Genomic DNA, 20947 nt, shown 5'->3' on the forward strand with positions numbered 1-20947 from the left:
CTCCGGATCCCGGATGTGATCTGTGGAGTCCTAGGATGACAAGATGGCGGCTAACAATATGCGGCATCGTGCCACACCCGCCATGTTGGCTCTGCAGCGCTCCCTGCGGTCTTGTTTGCAGCTCGGCCCCTCCGGGGTTAAGTCACTAAGTGTCTCCTCCATAATGATGACTTCTGGCTCATTAGGGCCGTTAACGAGGTCAAATCAATATTAATTAACGGGGTGGTAAGTGAGGGCCCCCGCGGGAGTCATTGCTCGGAAGTGCCGTCATCCCCACCGGGGGCAGCGACAAGTCTGGGCCTGGCGCAGCGCGAGCGTGTCAGCGACAGGCTGTAATTAATTAGCGGCTTGTTTACTGCGGAGATAATGAGGAGAGAAGGTAAAATACAAAGCTATGAACCCCCCGGTCTGTGCCGCTGCCGGACCACCACTGCTGGATTATCAGATACCGGACAGGGAGATGAGCCGTGTCCTTCTCTCCACAGTTACCTGAATGATCTGGAGCGGATCGCCCGGTCGGACTATGTGCCCACGCAGCAGGACGTGCTGAGGACTAGAGTGAAGACCACCGGCATCGTGGAGACGCATTTCACCTTCAAAGATCTCCACTTCAAGTGCGTATATGACGGGTGATGCCACGACAGTGCACGGAGGAGCGCTGCCCCCTGCTGGTCCCCTCCATACAGTGCACGGAGGAGCGCTGCCCCCTGCTGGTCCCCTCCATACAGTGCACGGAGGAGCGCTGCCCCCTGCTGGTCCCCTCCATACAGTGCACGGAGGAGCGCTGCCCCCTGCTGGTCCTCTCCATACAGTGCACGGAGGAGCGCTGCTCCCTGCTGGTCCCCTCCATACAGTGCACGGAGGAGCGCTGCCCCCTGCTGGTCCCCTCCATACAGTGCACGGAGGAGCGCTGCCCCCTGCTGGTCCCCTCCATACAGTGCACGGAGGAGCGCTGCTCCCTGCTGGTCCCCTCCATACAGTGCACGGAGGAGCGCTGCCCCCTGCTGGTCCCCTCCATACAGTGCACGGAGGAGCGCTGCCCCCTGCTGGTCCCCTCCATACAGTGCACGGAGGAGCGCTGCCCCCTGCTGGTCCCCTCCATACAGTGCACGGAGGAGCGCTGCCCCCTGCTGGTCCCCTCCATACTGTGCACGGAGGAGCGCTGCCCCCTGCTGGTCCCCTCCATACAGTGCACGGAGGAGCGCTGCCCCCTGCTGGTCCCCTCCATACAGTGCACGGAGGAGCGCTGCCCCCTGCTGGTCCCCTCCATACACTGTACGGAGGAGCGCTGCCCCCTGCTGGTCCCCTCCATACAGTGCACGGAGGAGCGCTGCCCCCTGCTGGTCCCCTCCATACAGTGCACGGAGGAGCGCTGCCCCCTGCTGGTCCCCTCCATACACTGTACGGAGGAGCGCTGCCCCCTGCTGGTCCCCTCCATACAGTGTACTGAGGAGCCCTGCCCCCTGGTGGTCCCCTCCATACAGTGTACTGAGGAGCGCTGCCCCCTGGTGGTCCCCTCCATACAGTGTACTGAGGAGCGCTGCCCCCTGCTGGTCCCCTCCATACAGTGCACGGAGGAGCGCTGCCCCCTGCTGGTCCCCTCCATACAGTGCACGGAGGAGCGCTGCTCCCTGCTGGTCCCCTCCATACACTGTACGGAGGAGCGCTGCTCCCTGCTGGTCCCCTCCATACAGTGCACGGAGGAGCGCTGCCCCCTGCTGGTCCCCTCCATACAGTGCACGGAGGAGCGCTGCCCCCTGCTGGTCCCCTCCATACAGTGCACGGAGGAGCGCTGCCCCCTGCTGGTCCCCTCCATACAGTGCACGGAGGAGCGCTGCCCCCTGCTGGTCCCCTCCATACAGTGCACGGAGGAGCGCTGCCCCCTGCTGGTCCCCTCCATACAGTGCACGGAGGAGCGCTGCCCCCTGCTGGTCCCCTCCATACAGTGCACGGAGGAGCGCTGCCCCCTGCTGGTCCCCTCCATACAGTGCACGGAGGAGCGCTGCCCCCTGCTGGTCCCCTCCATACACTGTACGGAGGAGCGCTGCCCCCTGCTGGTCCCCTCCATACAGTGCACGGAGGAGCGCTGCCCCCTGCTGGTCCCCTCCATACAGTGCACGGAGGAGCGCTGCCCCCTGCTGGTCCCCTCCATACAGTGCACGGAGGAGCGCTGCCCCCTGCTGGTCCCCTCCATACACTGTACGGAGGAGCGCTGCCCCCTGCTGGTCCCCTCCATACAGTGTACTGAGGAGCCCTGCCCCCTGGTGGTCCCCTCCATACAGTGTACTGAGGAGCGCTGCCCCCTGGTGGTCCCCTCCATACAGTGCACGGAGGAGCGCTGCCCCCTGCTGGTCCCCTCCATACAGTGCACGGAGGAGCGCTGCCCCCTGCTGGTCCCCTCCATACAGTGCACGGAGGAGCGCTGCTCCCTGCTGGTCCCCTCCATACACTGTACGGAGGAGCGCTGCCCCCTGCTGGTCTCCTCCATACAGTGCACGGAGGAGCGCTGCCCCCTGGTGGTCCCCTCCATACAGTGTACTGAGGAGCGCTGCCCCCTGGTGGTCCCCTCCATACAGTGTACTGAGGAGCGCTGCCCCCTGCTGGTCCCCTCCATACAGTGCACGGAGGAGCGCTGCCCCCTGCTGGTCCCCTCCCTACAGTGTACGGAGGAGCGCTGCCCGCTGGTGGTCCCCTCCATACAGTGCACGGAGGAGCGCTGCCCCCTGGTGGTCCCCTCCATACAGTGTACTGAGGAGTGCTGCCCCCTGCTGGTCCCCTCCCTACAGTGTACGGAGGAGCGCTGCCCGCTGGTGGTCCCCCCTCCAAAGTGTTCGGTGTGTCGGTGATTCCTCCGGCTGAAGTCTGATTTGGAAGTTGCACAAGTCAATGAGTTCAGGAAACCGATTCTCAGACGTTTCTTCACTTCCTTTTATTGCAGAATGTTTGATGTCGGGGGACAGAGATCTGAGAGGAAGAAGTGGATTCACTGCTTCGAGGGGGTGACCGCCATCATCTTCTGTGTGGCTCTCAGCGCTTACGACCTCGTCCTGGCGGAAGACGAGGAGATGGTGAGTAACGCTGTGATCACTGGTCCCGACCCTGTGTCATATCGTCTGACGCCCAGATCCAAGCCCTGGCTGCACCGTGACAACAGCGACGTCTCCGCAGCCATTAATGTTGTGTCCTCGGCTGGAGACCATCATCTCCTGCGTCACGTGATGTCACCTGGAGCAAAAGTCTTCACGCCCTGCTGTGGATCTGTGATGTCACATGGATGCACATTATCACGTCCCGGTGTGAAGTCACGTGTGTTTATCGTGATGTCCTACATCTTCACGCTCTGCTCGTGTGTCTGTTGTGATGTCACCTGGGTACGCCTCTTCGCGCTGGAAGGTGGCGCCTCTTCACGCTCCTCTGTAAGGTGGCGCCTCTTCACGCTCCTCTGTAAGGTGGCGCCTCTTCACGCTCCTCTGTAAGGTGGCGCCTCTTCACGCTCCGCTGTAAGGTGGCGCCTCTTCACCCTCCTCTGTAAGGTGGCGCCTCTTCACCCTCCTCTGTAAGGTGGCGCCTCTTCACACTCCTCTGTAAGGTGGCGCCTCTTCACACTCCTCTGTAAGGTGGCGCCTCTTCACACTCCTCTGTAAGGTGGCGCCTCTTCACACTCCTCTTTAAGGTGGCGCCTCTTCACACTCCTCTGTAAGGTGGCGCCTCTTCACACTCCTCTGTAAGGTGGCGCCTCTTCACACTCCTCTGTAAGGTGGCGCCTCTTCACGCTCCTCTGTAAGGTGGCGCCTCTTCACGCTCCTCTGTAAGGTGGCGCCTCTTCACACTCCTCTTTAAGGTGGCGCCTCTTCACACTCCTCTGTAAGGTGGCGCCTCTTCACACTCCTCTGTAAGGTGGCGCCTCTTCACACTCCTCTGTAAGGTGGCGCCTCTTCACACTCCTCTTTAAGGTGGCGCCTCTTCACACTCCTCTGTAAGGTGGCGCCTCTCCACCCTCCTCTGTAAGGTGGCGCCTCTTCGCGCTCTGCTGTGCCTCCTTGATGTCTTTTTTTTTTCTTTTTTTCTTCTCCACAGAACCGAATGCATGAGAGCATGAAGCTCTTTGACAGCATCTGCAACAATAAATGGTTCACGGAGACGTCCATCATCCTCTTCCTCAATAAGAAGGATCTGTTTGAGGAGAAGATCATCCACAGTCCGCTCACAATCTGCTTCCCAGAATACACAGGTGAGATGGCGCCGGCTCCTGTCCCGCCTTTCCTCCATTTTCAGGGGTCGGTACCACGTCCTGGATGTATTGATCCGCCGCTAACCTTTGCGCTGGGACGTCGCGCTGTTCTCCTTCGCCTCATTGGGGGACACAGGACTGTGGGTGTATGCTTCTGCCGCCAGGAGGCTGACACTAAGTAAACTTAAAAAAAAAAAGTTAGCTCCTCCTCCATCGTATACACCCTGACACTGGCTACCAGAGACTCCAGTTTATGCTTAGTGTCTCAAGGAGGCACATCTCTGGGTCCGGGATTTTTTTTTTGGACCCGACTTTCAACTTTTGGATTGAGGGGGCGACGGACCTTTTTGAGGGTCCGATCTCCCCAAATCATCAACGGGCAAGCACGTGTGATACTGCTCCACGTTTCCTTTCCCGCTACGTGGGATTTTTCTCTGGACTTGGCCCTGACCACCCTGAGGTATCTAGACCCCAGGCTGTACAGGTGCTCCTAGACGTCCGTATGTTCCCCCCTGTTTTCTACACCCCTGCCGGGGGTGTTAGCTGGGGTGGAGGACGGTCCCTCTCCTTATCCTGGGATAATGGAGTTTGGGTGCCTGCACCGTCTTTTTTTCCACCCCTCGCTGAGTGTGGTGTGTCAGGGGGGGCTCCTCCAACATGGGGCCACTTTAGAAGTTGGTGATGAAACTAACTTGTGATCAGTGAGGAGCAAGGGAGTACCTGTTGCGCTGGCCCTGGGTAGTGCGGTGGTCCGGCTCCGGGTGAGGCTGGCGTCCTTTTTTTGTGGATCGGCGGTGGTCCAGCGCTGAGGCGCCTGCGGCTCTCTGGAGCGGCGCCGCGGCATTCGGTCGGCGGCGCCGCAGCGCTCCGGAGCGGCGCCGCGGTGTAGAGAAGATCGGCGCCGCTGTTCCTCCGGAGGCTGCGGCTTTGCCTGGCTCACGGCAGGCGTGGGGCTGTTCCTGGAGCCCGGGACTTCCGGGCGGCAGACCGCGCTGCGGGGCTCCGCCCCTTCCGGCGCGTCACGTCCGGTTCCGGTTTCTCCGGCCTCTGAGGGGGAGATTTAGGCCGCGGCTTCGGGCCTGCTCTAGGCTGAGGCTTAGTTTGGCGATCCCTCCCCCACTATAGCCTGCTGGACATATAAGGCAGCACGTTTGGAGATAGTGCTGTGGGGACACAGGACTGGGGTAAGTGCTTCTCTCTCCAGCTGGACTGAAGCATTCCTTTTTTTCCCAGTCTCTGGCCCTGGGTATAGCATTACGGATCATTATGTCTAGAAAGGTTAAGACTCAAACGGTTCTTTTTACCGGTTGTGTATCTTGTAATGCCCTTTTTCCGCACGCCCAAAGTAATCGCCTCTGTGAGGCCTGTGACCCTGAACATGTCCAGGAGCCCCCCCCTGCCAGTCCTCCAGTAGTCTCTCCAGCCCCGGTCCCTCAGCCAGATGCTGTGGTAGCTCCACCGGAATGGGTCACGTCTTTGTCACAATCCATGGCGTCCCTTACTGAAGCGATCAAATCACTGCAGACCCCGGCGGTCGGGACCGGTAATCCGCCTGTCTCAGAGAGGGCCTCGGGGTCTCAGGAATCTGCGGCCTGCAGGGGGCGCGCTCTCACTCGACAGACGCATGGAAAGCAGATTCGCAAAGCGTCTCCCAGGCACTCAGGTGCTTCCGCATCCTGGAGTTCCATATCTCGCACTCCTTCCCCTGCAGAAAGCGGTGAAGTTGAGACTGACTACGAGTCAGAAGGGTCTCTTAATTTTGATAAACCTGGGTTTCAGGAGTCAGTAGACAGCCTAATTGAAGCTGTCAATCAGTCTTTGGGGATAGAAGACGAGCTCGTCTCTTCTTCTGATCATAAGGTCTCATTTAAGCGGTCTAAACGGGCCCATAGGGTTTTTTCCTCTCATCCTGAGTTCGAGGACCTGATTCGACGCAATAGGGAGCACCCGGACAAACGCTTTTCAGGGCAAAGAGCTCTGAAGGCTAGGTATCCCTTTGCTTCGAAACTTTGTAGTGATTGGGCAGAAAATCCTTCTGTAGATCCTCCAGTGTCCCGTTTAGCCTCTAACACGTTACTATCTCTCCCTAATGGCTCATCGATTAAGGATCCTACGGATCGTCTTATAGAGAGCTTGGCTCGTTCCGTCTTTGAGGCCTCAAGCTCAGCACTTTTTCCTTCTTTTGCGGCAACCTGGGTTGCCAGGGCTATGATATCTTGGTCTGACTCGTTAGCTAAGGCTCTCCAGGAAGGTAATGATTGGCTGAAATGTCTTCTCAGGTAGCTATGGCCGGTAGCTATCTGATTAACGCATCTCTGGATGCGGCAGATTGTGCTTCCTCGGCTGCATGTAATGCTATTGCCATCAGAAGGGCCCTTTGGTTAAGGTCCTGGCGGGCTGATTCTACCTCTAAGAAATCCCTTACATCCCTGCCGTATCAGAGTGGTCGTTTGTTCGGAGAAAAGCTGGATCAGCTCATTTCTGACTCCACAGGAGGGAAAAGTAAGTTCCTTCCTCAGCAGAGGGCCAGACAGCCTTTTCGGCGCCATTTTCAGGCTCGCTTTAGAACCTTTCGCTATGTCAGATGGGCCCCAGCATCAAGTTCTCCTGCGCAGGGTCGGCCCAATCAGGACCGAGACGGTCGGACCCCTTATACGGCCAGCCAGGGGGGAAGAATGCGTCCCCAGTCTTCTAGATCTAGAGGATCTAGGACGCAAAGATTTTCGGCCAAGTGACTGGAGGCCTCTTCCGGGCATCTCCAAAAGGGTAGGCGGACGTCTACTTTTATTTCGCCAGGTCTGGCTTCAGGTAATCCACGACCAGTGGGTGGCAGAGCTCATATCTTCAGGTTACAAAATAGAGCTGGTCGGTCTTCCTCATTCCCGGTTCTTCCCATCCCGTCTTCCCAAGTGCAAATCTCTTCGTCAAAGCTTGTTCAATTCCATAGAGTCTCTCCGTATCAGCGGTGTCATTTCTCCTGTTCCAAAGGAAGAAAGATTCCAGGGCTTTTATTCCAATCTTTTTGTAGTGCCCAAAAAGGATGGAGTGAGGCCTATCCTAGATCTCAAACTCTTAAACAAGTTTGTCCGCGTTCGACACTTTCGGATGGAGTCTCTGCGGTCGGTCATCGCCTCTCTGGAAAAGGGAGAATTTTTGGCCTCAGTAGACATTCAGGATGCTTATCTTCATATTCCCATCTTTCCGCTCCATCAAAGATTTCTCCGGTTTGCCGTAAACAATCTACACTTCCAGTTCACGGCATTACCTTTCGGTCTAGCTTCCGCTCCGAGGGTGTTCACAAAAGTCATGTCGACTGTGGTGTCCGTTCTGCACTCCCGAGGTATTGTCGTCTTGCCATACCTAGACGATCTGCTGATCAAGGGACCAACATTTCAGTCTTGCAGGGAAAATGTCGACATCACTCTGGACACTCTTTCCCGTCTAGGTTGGTTGGTAAATTTAAGGAAGTCATCTCTACGGCCGTCTCGAAAAATCTCTTTTTTAGGCATGATTTTCAACACCTCTCAAGCCTTAACTATCCTTCCCCAGGACAAGGTCCTAGCCCTTCGGCGGGAAGTGAGGAACCTTCTACAACCATACCCTCATACGATTCGGTCCGGGATGAGGGTGTTAGGAAAGATGGTTGCTACCATAGAGGCGGTTCCGTTTGCACAGTTTCATCTTCGACCCCTCCAACGTGCAATCCTATCAGCATGGAACAAAAATCCTCTCTCTCTCAACCGCAAATTTCGGTTGTCTTTCCAGACCAAACAGGCTCTCGCTTGGTGGCTAAACAGCTCATCTCTACTCAGGGGGAAGCCCTTTCCCCCAACCAATTGGCTAGTGGTCACAACAGATGCCAGTCTCCTGGGTTGGGGAGCAGTTTTCTTCCATCACACAGCTCAGGGACGCTGGTCTCCTCGGGAATCAGAACTCCCCATCAATATCTTAGAGATTCGGGCGGTCCGGCTAGCCTTGTTACGTTTTCACCATCTTCTGGCGGGTCGCCCTGTCCGGATTCAGTCGGACAACGCCACAGCGGTAGCTTATATAAATCACCAGGGGGGCACCCGCAGCAAGGCAGCCATGCAGGAGGTAAAACAGATCCTACTCTGGGCGGAGAGAAATCACTCTGTGATCTCAGCGGTCCACATTCCGGGCGAAGAAAACTGGGCGGCAGATTTCCTAAGCCGTCAGGGTCTAGCCTCCGGGGAATGGTCTCTCCACCCCGAGGTATTTTTGCAGATTTGCCATCTTTGGGGAACTCCAGACGTGGATCTAATGGCGTCCAAGGTGAATGCCAAGGTGCCCAGTTTTGTCTCTCGGTACCGAGACCCCCGGGCGATCGCCGTGGATGCGCTGGTACTGTCTTGGAACCAATTTCATCTCTCCTATCTGTTCCCTCCTCTGGCACTGCTCCCGAGAATAATCAAGAAGATCAAATCAGAGAGAGTGCCGGCCATCCTGATCGCTCCGGATTGGCCACGTCGGACCTGGTATGCAGACCTGGTACAACTTCTAGCCGGGGTTCCTTGGCGGCTCCCCGATCGGCCAGATCTTCTATCTCAAGGGCCGATCTACCACCAGAACTCAGAGGTCCTACATTTGACGGCCTGGCCGTTGAATCTTGGGTTTTAACTCAGGCTGGCTTTTCTCAAGAAGTGGCTGATACCATGATCAGTGCACGTAAGTCCGTTTCGGCCAGGATTTATTATCACACTTGGAAGGTGTTTCTTTCCTGGTGTAGAGAACGCGGGCTGCCCCCTCTGCGTTTCTCCGTTCCAAACATTCTAGCCTTCCTTCAAGCAGGCCTGGTTTCTGGGCTTGCTCCGAGTACCCTTAAAAGGCAGGTTTCGGCTTTATCAGTACTTTTTCAACGCAGGATTGCTCCTAATCGTCAAGTCAGGACTTTTTTCCAGGGAGTCGCTCATAAGGTTCCTCCTTATAAGACTCCTTTGGAAGCTTGGGACCTTAATCTGGTCTTAAGGGCTTTACAGGACGCTCCTTTTGAGCCTCTTCAAGAGGTTTTTTTGATGTTTTTCTCTTGGAAAGTTGTATTTTTAGTGGCCATAACGTCCATAAGACGGGTATCGGAGCTGGCAGCTCTTTCTTGTCGTCCTCCTTTTTTGCGATTTCATCAGGACAAGGTGGTGCTCAGACCAGCACCGTCCTTTTTGCCGAAGGTTGTTTCATCATTTCACATTAATGAAGATATTGTTCTGCCCTCTTTTTGTCCGGCACCTACGCACCGTGTAGAAAAAGCTCTCCATACGTTGGATCTGGTGAGGGCTCTGAGGAGGTACGTTTCCCGTACGGCCCCCTTTCGCCAGACGGATGCTCTGTTTGTCCTTCCGCAGGGTCGCAGGAAGGGATGCGCGGCTTCAAAATCTACCCTGGCCAGATGGATAAGGGCGACCATTCAGGAGGCTTATCGCTCCATGGGCATGACGGTTCCAGCTGGAATCAAGGCTCATTCGACTAGAGCAGTGGGGGCTTCCTGGGCCGTTCGGCACCAGGCCTCAGCAGAACAGGTTTGCAAGGCTGCGACCTGGTCTAGTCTGCATACATTTGTCAAACATTATAATGTCCATTCCCAGACCTCTGCAGATGCAAGTCTGGGTAGAAGAATTCTTCAAGCGGCAGTGGCGCATTTATAGACAAACATTATCTGGATGTCTTTTTCTGGTGAGTGATTTTTCCCACCCAGGGACTGCTTTAGGACATCCCACAGTCCTGTGTCCCCCAATGAGGCGAAGGAGAAATAGGGATTTTTGGTTACTCACCGTAAAATCCTTTTCTCCAAGACGCTCATTGGGGGACACAGCTCCCTCCCTGGTAGCCTTATGGCTGCTTTGGTTATATCTGATTACATTAGTCAGTAGGATCTTTTCTAGACATAAAGTTTCTGTATTTATGCTGTTATATTATTTTTTGTGTTTTTTGTTCTCCTACTGCTTTTTGCACCAAACTGGAGTCTCTGGTAGCCAGTGTCAGGGTGTATACGATGGAGGAGGAGCTAACTTTATTTTTTTAAGTTTACTTAGTGTCAGCCTCCTGGCGGCAGAAGCATACACCCACAGTCCTGTGTCCCCCAATGAGCGTCTTGGAGAAAAGGATTTTACGGTGAGTAACCAAAAATCCCTATTTTCCTCTGTTATTTCCTTTTGAGACCCAAATGTGGTTTACACGGAGCCTCCCTCTTCTAAGGCTTAGGTTATAGCGGGGGGCATGCTCATTTCAGTGCTGGGTACTATCACAATGTCTGCTCTGGTGCTGGAGCAGGTTGGTACGTCCCGGAGAACCCATGTGAGGGCTAAAAAGGGGTTTCTGAGCTGGGGTGCCCCCTCTACCAGGACCTGAAGCATTGCTGTCCAGTAAAAGTCATAAAATGGCCCCAGCTCCAGGCCCCAAACACTTATCACAGTCTGCAGCCCAGGGGCTCGTCCCGCCGCCCCGCCCATGGGCTCGTCCATGTTGGGGCGTTCATGGGTTTAGTCTTTGATCGCCCCGCCCAGGGGCTCGTCCCACCACCCCACCCAGGGGCTCGTCCCGCCACCCCGCCCAGGGGCTCGTCCATTATGGGGCGTTTGTGGCTTTTGTCTCTGGCTGCCCCGCCCAGGGGCTCGTCCCGCCACCCCGCTCAGGGGCTTGTCCCGCCACCCCGCCCAGGGGCTCGTCCATGTTGGGGCGTTCTTGGGTTTAGTCTTTGATCGCCCCGCCCAGGGGCTCGTCCCACCACCCCACCCAGGGGCTCGTCCCGCCACCCCGCTCAGGGGCTCGTCCATTTTGGGGCATTTGTGGCTTTTGTCTCTGGCTGCCCCGCCCAGGGGCTCATCCCGCCACCCCGCCCAGGGGCTCGTCCCGCCACCCCGCCCAGGGGCTCGTCCCGCCACCCCGCCCAGGGGCTCGTCCATGTTGGGGTCTTCGTGGGTTTAGTCTTTGGCCGCCCCCTTGTATCATTACTTCCCCGTAATGTCCGTATCCCCCACAGGTGCGAACCAGTATGACGAGGCCGCCAGCTACATTCAGAGCAAGTTTGAGGACCTGAACAAGAGGCGCGACACCAAGGAGATCTACACGCACTTCACCTGCGCCACCGACACCAAAAACGTCCAGTTTGTGTTTGACGCGGTGACGGATGTGATCATCAAGAATAACCTGAAGGATTGTGGTCTGTTCTGAGCCCAGGGTGAGGGTCCCATACTCTGTACCTTATATATGGTTGCATGTACCGTCTGCGGGGCGCAGGCTGCTGGGGGTGATAGTTCCTCCTGTGCTGGTGGCTGACGGCTTCTCCTTCTTCTGGCAGGGCCGCTGGTGACGTCGGCAGGAGCACAGATTTGCCGCCTCCTCTGGATTCTACAGTTTTTATCCCAAGTGTCTCATTTTGTAATTAACCTTCTGTCTGCTGGATGGGGTCTGCGGTGGAGCAACACTCTGCAGGGCTGAGCTTTGCCACCTCGGATTATTAACCCCTTCTGCCTGCACGCCCTCTGCCTCCTGTATTCTGCAGATTACGGTGTAGCCTGTGTCCTGGCGCGGCTGCAGGTTTTCGCCGACTGTTGATTTCCCGCAGCCTTACTCCTGGATTGCCGTGGACTTGATTGCGTGCGTCCTCCGCGCATGTAACGATCACACAGCCATTATTAACTCCTTGATTACAAGGAGAAGCACGCGGCAGCCATAAGTGCAGAACCATGGCGTTCCTGCAGCTTTAACCCATTCTTGACCAGGGATGAGTTAACCCTGCGCAGCTCTCTGGTTTGCGATTGTTTTTTGCATTCTTTTTCTGTACCATAATAATTTCTTTGCCTGACGGGGGCCGAGAGCAACATCCCACCAGCGGCGGCCCCCCTCCCCGCTCGTTACTGCGTGTGCTGCACTTCATCAATGGCGGATCACCCCATCCGCCAAAACTAGCATTACTGTAAGAGAAAGGGCGTAATAGAGAAAAGTGAACCTAGGCTGTGACCGGGGGCCGGCAGCACTGCTCCTCCGCCTGCAGGGGGCGCTGGTGTGTGGACCCCGGAGATCATTACCTGTAGCTTTTGTGCCTTCAGCTCTTCCGTGTGGTTTTTATTTTTTTTTAAATATTTTATGTTGTATCTTAATATTATACCTGTAGCTTAGCAGATAACAGGAGCGTATAAGAGCTGCCTCCATCTTGAGGTTCCCCTCCCCCACCTCATTTTACGCTCTTTGCTGTAATGAAATCCCACAATCCCCTGCTCTTCACATTTCCAAACCTGAACCCCCTACATGAGCCCCAATCCCTGGCCGATGGCGTCTGCTCCAGCTCTTCATTGCTCAGGGTCATGGTTGATGTGACCGTTCACTCTCGCAATGAAGAAGCTAATTAGATGTGAGGGCCGCCATGAGCTTAATTTATTTTCCTGAGGTTGCGTGGACCCCCGGCACGTGATCGAGAGGGGGAGAAAGTGACTAATGAGATGGCGATGGAGACTTGGACCAAATGTAGGACAGTGGCTGGACAGCGGCTGGTACCCCCTGGCATCGGGCCGATCCCCCATAGTGGCTGGTGCCCCCTGGTGGCTGGATAGCGGCTGGTGCCCCCTGGCATCGGGCCGGTCCCCCATAGCTGCTGCTGCCCCCTGGTGGCTGGATAGCGGCTGGTGCCCCCTGGCATCGGGCCAGTCCCCCATAGCGGCTGGTGCCCCCTGGTGGCTGGATAGCGGCTGGTGCCCCCTGGCATCGGGCCGGTCCCCCATAGCAGCTGGTGCCCCCTGGTGGCTGGACAGTGGCTGGTGCCCCCTGGTGGCTGGACAGCGGCTGGTGCCCCCTGGCATCGGGCCGGTCCCCCATAGCAGCTGGTGCCCCCTGGTGGCTGGACAGCGGCTGGTGCCCCCTGGCATCGGGCCGGTCCCCCATAGCAGCTGGTGCCCCTGGTGGCTGGACAGTGGCTGGTGCCCCCTGGTGGCTGGACAGCGGCTGGTGCCCCCTGGCATCGGGCCGGTCCTCCATACTGGCTGGACAGCGGCTGGTGCCCCCTGGCATCGGGCCGGTCCCCCATAGCGGCTGGTGCCCCCTGGCGGCTGGACAGCAGCAGCCTCCGCTCAGCTTGGGTCTAGTAACCGGTTGTGCAGTTTTGTGGCCTCCGTGTTCGGCCGCCCGTCCCTTACCCCGGGGGGCGATGTACATTGCTTTCTCGCGCTGCCGCTTCCCCACTAAAATCTTCTATATTTTTTCTCTCTAAAATTGTTCACAAAGTTTTAAATAATAAAATGTAGAAACTGTTCCTGATTCTTCATTTACAGCCGCCGCAACATTGTGAGGTTACAAGAGGTCGCCTTCTACCCATCCTGTGCCAGATTACTGGACGGCAGCAGATTGGGGGTCTCTAGTGTCATCGTGTGTTGGGGGCATTATCGCCTCTGCTGTATACAGGTGTACGATGTATTGCAGGGTCCTGGAGACCCTCGCTGCGATGGCCCTTTAAGGCCTCGTTCAGACGTGTTTTATCTTCTACACGGCGCAGTATAATGAACATGTGTTCAATCCATGAAAGACAGTGGCCCGACACAGACGTATGGAAGGTACATGTGTATTCTGGGCCCTCGAGAACATATTTTATGTTTCCCCTATTTCTGCTGCTGTCGCCCTCCTCCATATACAGTGCAGTGTTGTATCTTCCCCTCTATATTCCTCTCAGGTACCATCTCTCCGGCCGCGAGGAAGGACATTGATTATCCAGTTATTACAGGCTGGGGTCGGAGCTGCCGCCTCCATTATAAGGAGCAGGAGCTGTGCAGTCATCAGCGGCTCCTGTGATAGGCGGTTCTGCCCCTCTTTCTTGTAGACAGTAACACTATGCCAGTCCATGCAGTGTCATTGGTCGGGACGTTGCTGTGACCCCTGCAGTGCACATACAGCTGTGTGATATGGGTGGCTGAGCAGGTGAGCTGTGACATCCCCTATTATGAATGGTGGACCCCGTGTTGGCTATGGGCCCGATTACACTCATTGACCGACGGCGCTAAATGACAGCCAATCAGGATAATAAACCACTGTCGACCTGTAACCGCTCTGCCCAGATGGTGCGGTGAGCACGGGGCCGTGGTCCTGACTACACCTGCGTCAGGTAATGCCAACTGCCCTCTATCAGTAGCGGAAATGAAACAACCCAGCGTCGTTAACGCTCTACACCATGAAAATGACGACAGCGCTGGTGCCAACATGTAATTCCAGTACAGATATCGGGAGAAAATGGCAAAACCCAAAATATAACCGGTCTCCATCGCTCCACAGCTCGGAGGGTCATAGGTCACATCTGGGTCCTCCATCTCTGTGATCTCGTAGCCTGGGGGCAGACAGGCGCATCATACCTGGATGGCGATGACCGGCGCTTGTCTGCGAGGCTGTAAGTTGAAGTCTGGAGCCCCTGGGGGTCCGGCCAGTGTCCGCCATACATGTGACCCCGGCTCTGCCTTGTGATGTAGATCACTTAAACAGTCGGCTTTCTAAATGTATCATATGCTGACATCTAGTGGTCAGTGAACAAAATGCAGCATAAAGCCTGTCTATAGGAAAAGACCTGGTGGAAGGTGATGAAGCTGAGCAGACGCCACATCCATAATACCGCCAGCGTGTGCTACATATGGATATACTGGCTCGGATGTCTCCATTCTGTGCCCAAACCATGTGATGCATAGACCTCAATGCGGTTTGCTGATTCTGGAGGAGTTTGGGACTGTGCAGCTGAAGCTTACTCCATCTATTGCATTACTTTGTGCTAGAACTGTGCGGCACAATTCTGGTGCTTTATTTTAGCTTATGGTTTGCAATAGCAGGCTAGAGAAGCCGCGTGTGTGTGTGTGTATATGTATGTATGTATGTATATATATCAATTCAAAGAAGCTTTATTGGCAGGACCATATAAACATTAGTTTTGCCAAAGCACAAGTACAGTAGGGAGTAGGGACTGTGGTGACGATGGATGGGGTGCAGGGTGGGGGCTATAGTCCATGGCATAGGGTAGGTGGATGGGGCAGATCCATTGTGGGGGCTATAGTCCATGGCATAGGGTAGGTGGATGGGGCAGATCCATTGTGGGGGCTATAGTCCATGGCATAGGGGAGGTGGATGGGGGCAGATCCATTGTGGGGGCTATAGTCCATGGCAAAGGGGAGGCGGATGGGGCAGATCCAGGGTGGGGGCTATAGTCCATGGCATAGGGGAGGTGGATGGGGCAGATCCATTGTGGGGGCTATAGTCCATGGCATAGAGGAGGTGGATGGGGCAGATCCATTGTGGGGCTATAGTCCATGGCATAGGGTAGGTGGATGGGGCAGATCCATTGTGGGGGCTATAGTCCATGGCATAGGGGAGGTAGATGGGAGGTGGGGCAGATCCAGGGTGGGGGCTATAGTCCATGGCATAGGGGAGGTGGATGGGGCAGATCCATTGTGGGGGCTATAGTCCATGGCATAGAGGAGGTGGATGGGGCAGATCCATTGTGGGGCTATAGTCCATGGCATAGGGTAGGTGGATGGGGTAGATCCATTGTGGGGGCTATAGTCCATGGCATAGGGGAGGTGGATGGGGCAGATCCATTGTGGGGGCTATAGTCCATGGCATAGAGGAGGTGGATGGGGCAGATCCATTGTGGGGGCTATAGTCCATGGCATAGAGGTGGATGGGGCAGGTCCAGGTTGGGGGCTATAGTCCATGGCATAGAGGAGGTGGATGGGGCAGATCCAGGTTGGGGGCTATAGTCCATGGCAAAGGGGAGGTGGATGGGGCAGATCCAGGGTGGGGGCTATAGTCCATGGCATAGGGGAGGTGGATGGGTCAGATCCAGGGTGGGGGCTATAGTCCATGGCATAGGGGAGAGGGATGGGGCAGATCCAGGGTGGGGGCTATAGTCCATGGCATAGGGGAGGTGGATGGGGCAGGTCCAGGTTGGGGGCTATAGTCCATGGCATAGGGGAGGTGGATGGGGCAGATCCAGGGTGGGGGCTATAGTCCATGGCATAGGGGAGGTGGATGGGGCAGGTCCATTGTGGGGGCTATAGTCCATGGCATAGGGGAGGTGGATGGGGCAGATCCAGGGTGGGGGCTATAGTCCATGGCATAGGGGAGGTGGATGGGGCAGGTCCAGGTTGGGGGCTATAGTCCATGGCATAGGGGAGGTGGATGGGGCAGGTCCAGGTTGGGGGCTATAGTCCATGGCATAGGGGAGGTGGATGTGGCAGGTCCAGGTTGGGGGCTATAGTCCATGGCATAGGGGAGGTGGATGGGGCAGATCCATTGTGGGGGCTATAGTCCATGGCATAGGGGAGGTGGATGGGGCAGATCCAGGGTGGGGGCTATAGTCCATGGCATAGGGGAGGTGGATGGGGGCAGATCCATTGTGGGGGCTATAGTCCATGGCAAAGGGGAGGTGGGTGGGGCAGATCCAGGGTGGGGGCTATAAACCATGGCATAGGGGAGGTGGATGGGGCAGATCCAGGGTGGGGGCTATAGACCATGGCATAGGGGAGGTGGATGGGGCAGATCCATTGTGGGGGCTATAGTCCATGGCATAGGGGAGGTAGATGGGGCAGATCCATTGTGGGGGCTATAGTCCATGGCATAGGGGAGGTGGATGAGAGGTGGGGCAGATCCAGGGTGGGGGCTATAGTCCATGGCATAGGGGAGGTGGATGGGGCAGATCCATTGTGGGGGCTATAGTCCATGGCATAGAGGAGGTGGATGGGGCAGATCCATTGTGGGGCTATAGTCCATGGCATAGGGTAGGTGGATGGGGCAGATCCATTGTGGGGGCTATAGTCCATGGCATAGAGGAGGTGGATGGGGCAGATCCATTGTGGGGCTATAGTCCATGGCATAGGGGAGGTGGATGAGAGGTGGGGCAGATCCAGGGTGGGGGCTATAGTCCATGGCATAGGGGAGGTGGATGGGGCAGATCCATTGTGGGGGCTATAGTCCATGACATAGAGGAGGTGGATGGGGCAGATCCATTGTGGGGCTATAGTCCATGGCATAGGGTAGGTGGATGGAGCAGATCCATTGTGGGGGCTATAGTCCATGGCATAGGGGAGGTGGATGGGGCAGATCCATTGTGGGGGCTATAGTCCATGGCATAGAGGAGGTGGATGGGGCAGATCCATTGTGGGGGCTATAGTCCATGGTATAGGGGAGGTGGATGGGGCAGGTCCAGGTTAGGGGCTATAGTCCATGGCATAGGGGAGGTGGATGGGGCAGATCCAGGGTGGGGGCTATAGTCCATGGCATAGGGGAGGTGGATGGGGCAGGTCCATTGTGGGGGCTATAGTCCATGGCATAGGGGAGGTGGATGGGGCAGATCCAGGGTGGGGGCTATAGTCCATGGCATAGGGGAGGTGGATGGGGCAGGTCCAGGTTGGGGGCTATAGTCCATGGCATAGGGGAGGTGGATGGGGCAGATCCAGGGTGGGGGCTATAGTCCATGGCATAGGGGAGGTGGATGGGGCAGATCCAGGGTGGGGGCTATAGTCCATGGCATAGGGGAGGTGGATGGGGCAGGTCCATTGTGGGGGCTATAGTCCATGGCATAGGGGAGGTGGATGGGGCAGATCCAGGGTGGGGGCTATAGTCCATGGCATAGGGGAGGTGGATGGGGCAGGTCCAGGTTGGGGGCTATAGTCCATGGCATAGGGGAGGTGGATGGGGCAGGTCCAGGTTGGGGGCTATAGTCCATGGCATAGGGGAGGTGGATGGGGCAGATCCAGGGTGGGGGCTATAGTCCATGGCATAGGGGAGGTGGATGGGGCAGATCCAGGGTGGGGGCTATAGTCCATGGCATAGGGGAGGTGGATGGGGGCAGATCCATTGTGGGGGCTATAGTCCATGGCAAAGGGGAGGTGGATGGGGCAGATCCAGGGTGGGGGCTATAGACCATGGCATAGGGGAGGTGGATGGGGCAGATCCAGGGTGGGGGCTATAGTCCATGGCATAGGGGAGGTGGATGGGGCAGATCCAGGGTGGGGGCTATAGTCCATGGCATAGGGGAGGTGGATGGGGCAGGTCCATTGTGGGGGCTATAGTCCATGGCATAGGGGAGGTGGATGGGGCAGGTCCAGGTTGGGGGCTATAGTCCATGGCATAGGGGAGGTGGATGGGGCAGGTCCAGGTTGGGGGCTATAGTCCATGGCATAGGGGAGGTGGATGGGGCAGATCCATTGTGGGGGCTATAGTCCATGGCATAGGGGAGGTGGATGGGGCAGATCCATTGTGGGGGCTATAGTCCATGGCATAGGGGAGGTGGATGGGGCAGATCCATTGTGGGGGCTATAGTCCATGGCATAGGGGAGGTGGATGGGGCAGATCCAGGGTGGGGGCTATAGTCCATAGCATAGGGGAGGTGGATGGGGCAGATCCATTGTGGGGGCTATAGTCCATGGTATAAGGGAGGTGGATGGGGCAGATCCAGGGTGGGGGCTATAGTCCATGGCATAGGGGAGGTGGATGGGGCAGATCCATTGTGGGGGCTATAGTCCATGGTATAAGGGAGGTGGATGGGGCAGATCCAGGGTGGGGGCTATAGTCCATGGCATAGGGGAGGTGGATGGGGCAGATCCAGGGTGGGGGCTATAGTCCGTGGCATAGGGGAGGTGGATGGGGCAGATCCATTGTGGGGGCTATAGTCCGTGGCATAGGGGAGGTGGATGGGGCAGGTCCATTGTGGGGGCTATAGTCCGTGGCATAGGGGAGGTGGATGGGGCAGATCCAGGGTGTGGGCTATAGTCCATGGCATAGGGGAGGTGGATGGGGCAGATCCATTGTGGGGGCTATAGTCCATGGTATAAGGGAGGTGGATGGGGCAGATCCAGGGTGGGGGCTATAGTCCATGGCATAGGGGAGGTGGATGGGGCAGATCCATTGTGGGGGCTATAGTCCATGGCATAGGGGAGGTGGATGGGGCAGATCCAGGGTGGGGGCTATAGTCCATGGCATAGGGGAGGTGGATGGGGCAGATCCAGGGTGGGGGCTATAGTCCGTGGCATAGGGGAGGTGGATGGGGCAGATCCATTGTGGGGGCTATAGTCCGTGGCATAGGGGAGGTGGATGGGGCAGGTCCATTGTGGGGGCTATAGTCCGTGGCATAGGGGAGGTGGATGGGGCAGATCCAGGGTGTGGGCTATAGTCCATGGCATAGGGGAGGTGGATGGGGCAGATCCATTGTGGGGGCTATAGTCCATGGTATAAGGGAGGTGGATGGGGCAGATCCAGGGTGGGGGCTATAGTCCATGGCATAGGGGAGGTGGATGGGGCAGATCCATTGTGGGGGCTATAGTCCATGGCATAGGGGAGGTGGATGGGGCAGATCCAGGGTGGGGGCTATAGTCCATGGCATAGGGGAGGTGGATGGGGGTAGATCCATTGTGGGGGCTATAGTCCATGGCATAGGGGAGGTGGATGGGGCAGATCCAGGGTGGGGGCTATAGTCCATGGCATAGGGGAGGTGGATGGGGCAGATCCATTGTGGGGGCTATAGTCCATGGCATAGGGGAGGTGGATGGGGCAGGTCCATTGTGGGGGCTATAGTCCATGGCATAGGGGAGGTGGATGGGGCAGATCCAGGGTGGGGGCTATAGTCCATGGCATAGGGGAGGTGGATGGGGCAGATCCATTGTGGGGGCTATAGTCCATGGTATAAGGGAGGTGGATGGGGCAGATCCAGGGTGGGGGCTGTAGTCCATGGCATAGGGGAGGTGGATGGGGCAGATCCAGGGTGGGGGCTATAGTCCATGGCATAGGGGAGGTGGATGGGGCAGATCCATTGTGGGGGCTATAGTCCATGGCATAGGGGAGGTGGATGGGGCAGATCCAGGGTGGGGGCTATAGTCCATGGCATAGGGGAGGTGGATGGGGCAGATCCATTGTGGGGGCTATAGTCCATGGCATAGGGGAGGTGGATGGGGCAGATCCAGGGTGGGGGCTATAGTCCATGGCATAGGGGAGGTGGATGGGGCAGATCCATTGTGGCGGCTATAGTCCATGGTATAAGGGAGGTGGATGGGGCAGATCCAGGGTGGGGGCTATAGTCCATGGCATAGGGGAGGTGGATGGGGCAGGTCCAGGGTGGGGGCTATAGTCCATGGCATAGGGGAGGTGGATGGGGCAGATCCAGGTTGGGGGCTATAGTCCATGGCATCATAGTTCTCTTTCTCGCAGTCTATGACATTCGCTCACATACCGCGCAGCTATCTCCACCGCTCTCTCTTCTTCTCCCAGCAGGATATAGGTTTTCTCTTCCTCCTTCATGGTGATGAAGTCTGGGAAGAGATGTGAGAGTCTCCTGAAGTGAGTGTCCCTCACTGCTGAGTATTTGGAGCAGTGTAGCAGGAAGTGGGTTTCGTCCTCTATGGCCTCCTGGTCACAGTGTTGGCACAGTCTTTCCTCCCTGGGCTTGCAGCTCTGCCTGTGTCGGCCACATTCGATGGCCAGACTGTGGGCGCTGAGTCTATATCGGCTCAGGATCTGGCGGTCTCTGGGGTCCGGGAGTTTCTCCAGATATGGGGCCAGTCTGTAGTCTCTCTGTAGGCTCCGGTACATGGTCAGTTTCTGTGAGCTGATGATATCATTCTTCCAGTCACTGACATACCTCTCCTGGCCTTCGTCTGCCATCTTCCTGATTCCGGCTTTTGTCAGGTTGTTTTGGTTGACGGTTCGGTCAGGTTGGGTTTGGGGGAGCTGTTCCGGGGGTCCTGGGGC

General features: G+C 56.9%; 1 protein-coding gene across 3 annotated transcripts in view; it reads left to right on the forward strand.

Moving 5' to 3' along the window:
* The window catches only part of GNAI2 (G protein subunit alpha i2), an 89618-nt gene extending 76133 nt beyond the window's left edge, over window positions 1–13485 (forward strand). For all 3 annotated transcript variants that reach the window (XM_069736029.1, XM_069736030.1, XM_069736028.1), the window contains 5 exons: window positions 486–614; window positions 2939–3068; window positions 4078–4231; window positions 11223–11420; window positions 11541–13485. In XM_069736029.1, the coding sequence (XP_069592130.1) occupies window positions 486–614; window positions 2939–3068; window positions 4078–4231; window positions 11223–11413 (604 nt within the window). In that variant the 3' untranslated portion in view covers window positions 11414–11420; window positions 11541–13485. The remainder of the gene's footprint in view (window positions 1–485; window positions 615–2938; window positions 3069–4077; window positions 4232–11222; window positions 11421–11540) is intronic.
* Window positions 13486–20947: the final 7462 nt, after the last annotated feature.

The sequence above is a fragment of the Ranitomeya imitator genome, chromosome 8 (genome assembly GCF_032444005.1).
Source record: "Ranitomeya imitator isolate aRanImi1 chromosome 8, aRanImi1.pri, whole genome shotgun sequence".
NCBI lineage: Eukaryota > Metazoa > Chordata > Amphibia > Anura > Dendrobatidae > Ranitomeya > Ranitomeya imitator.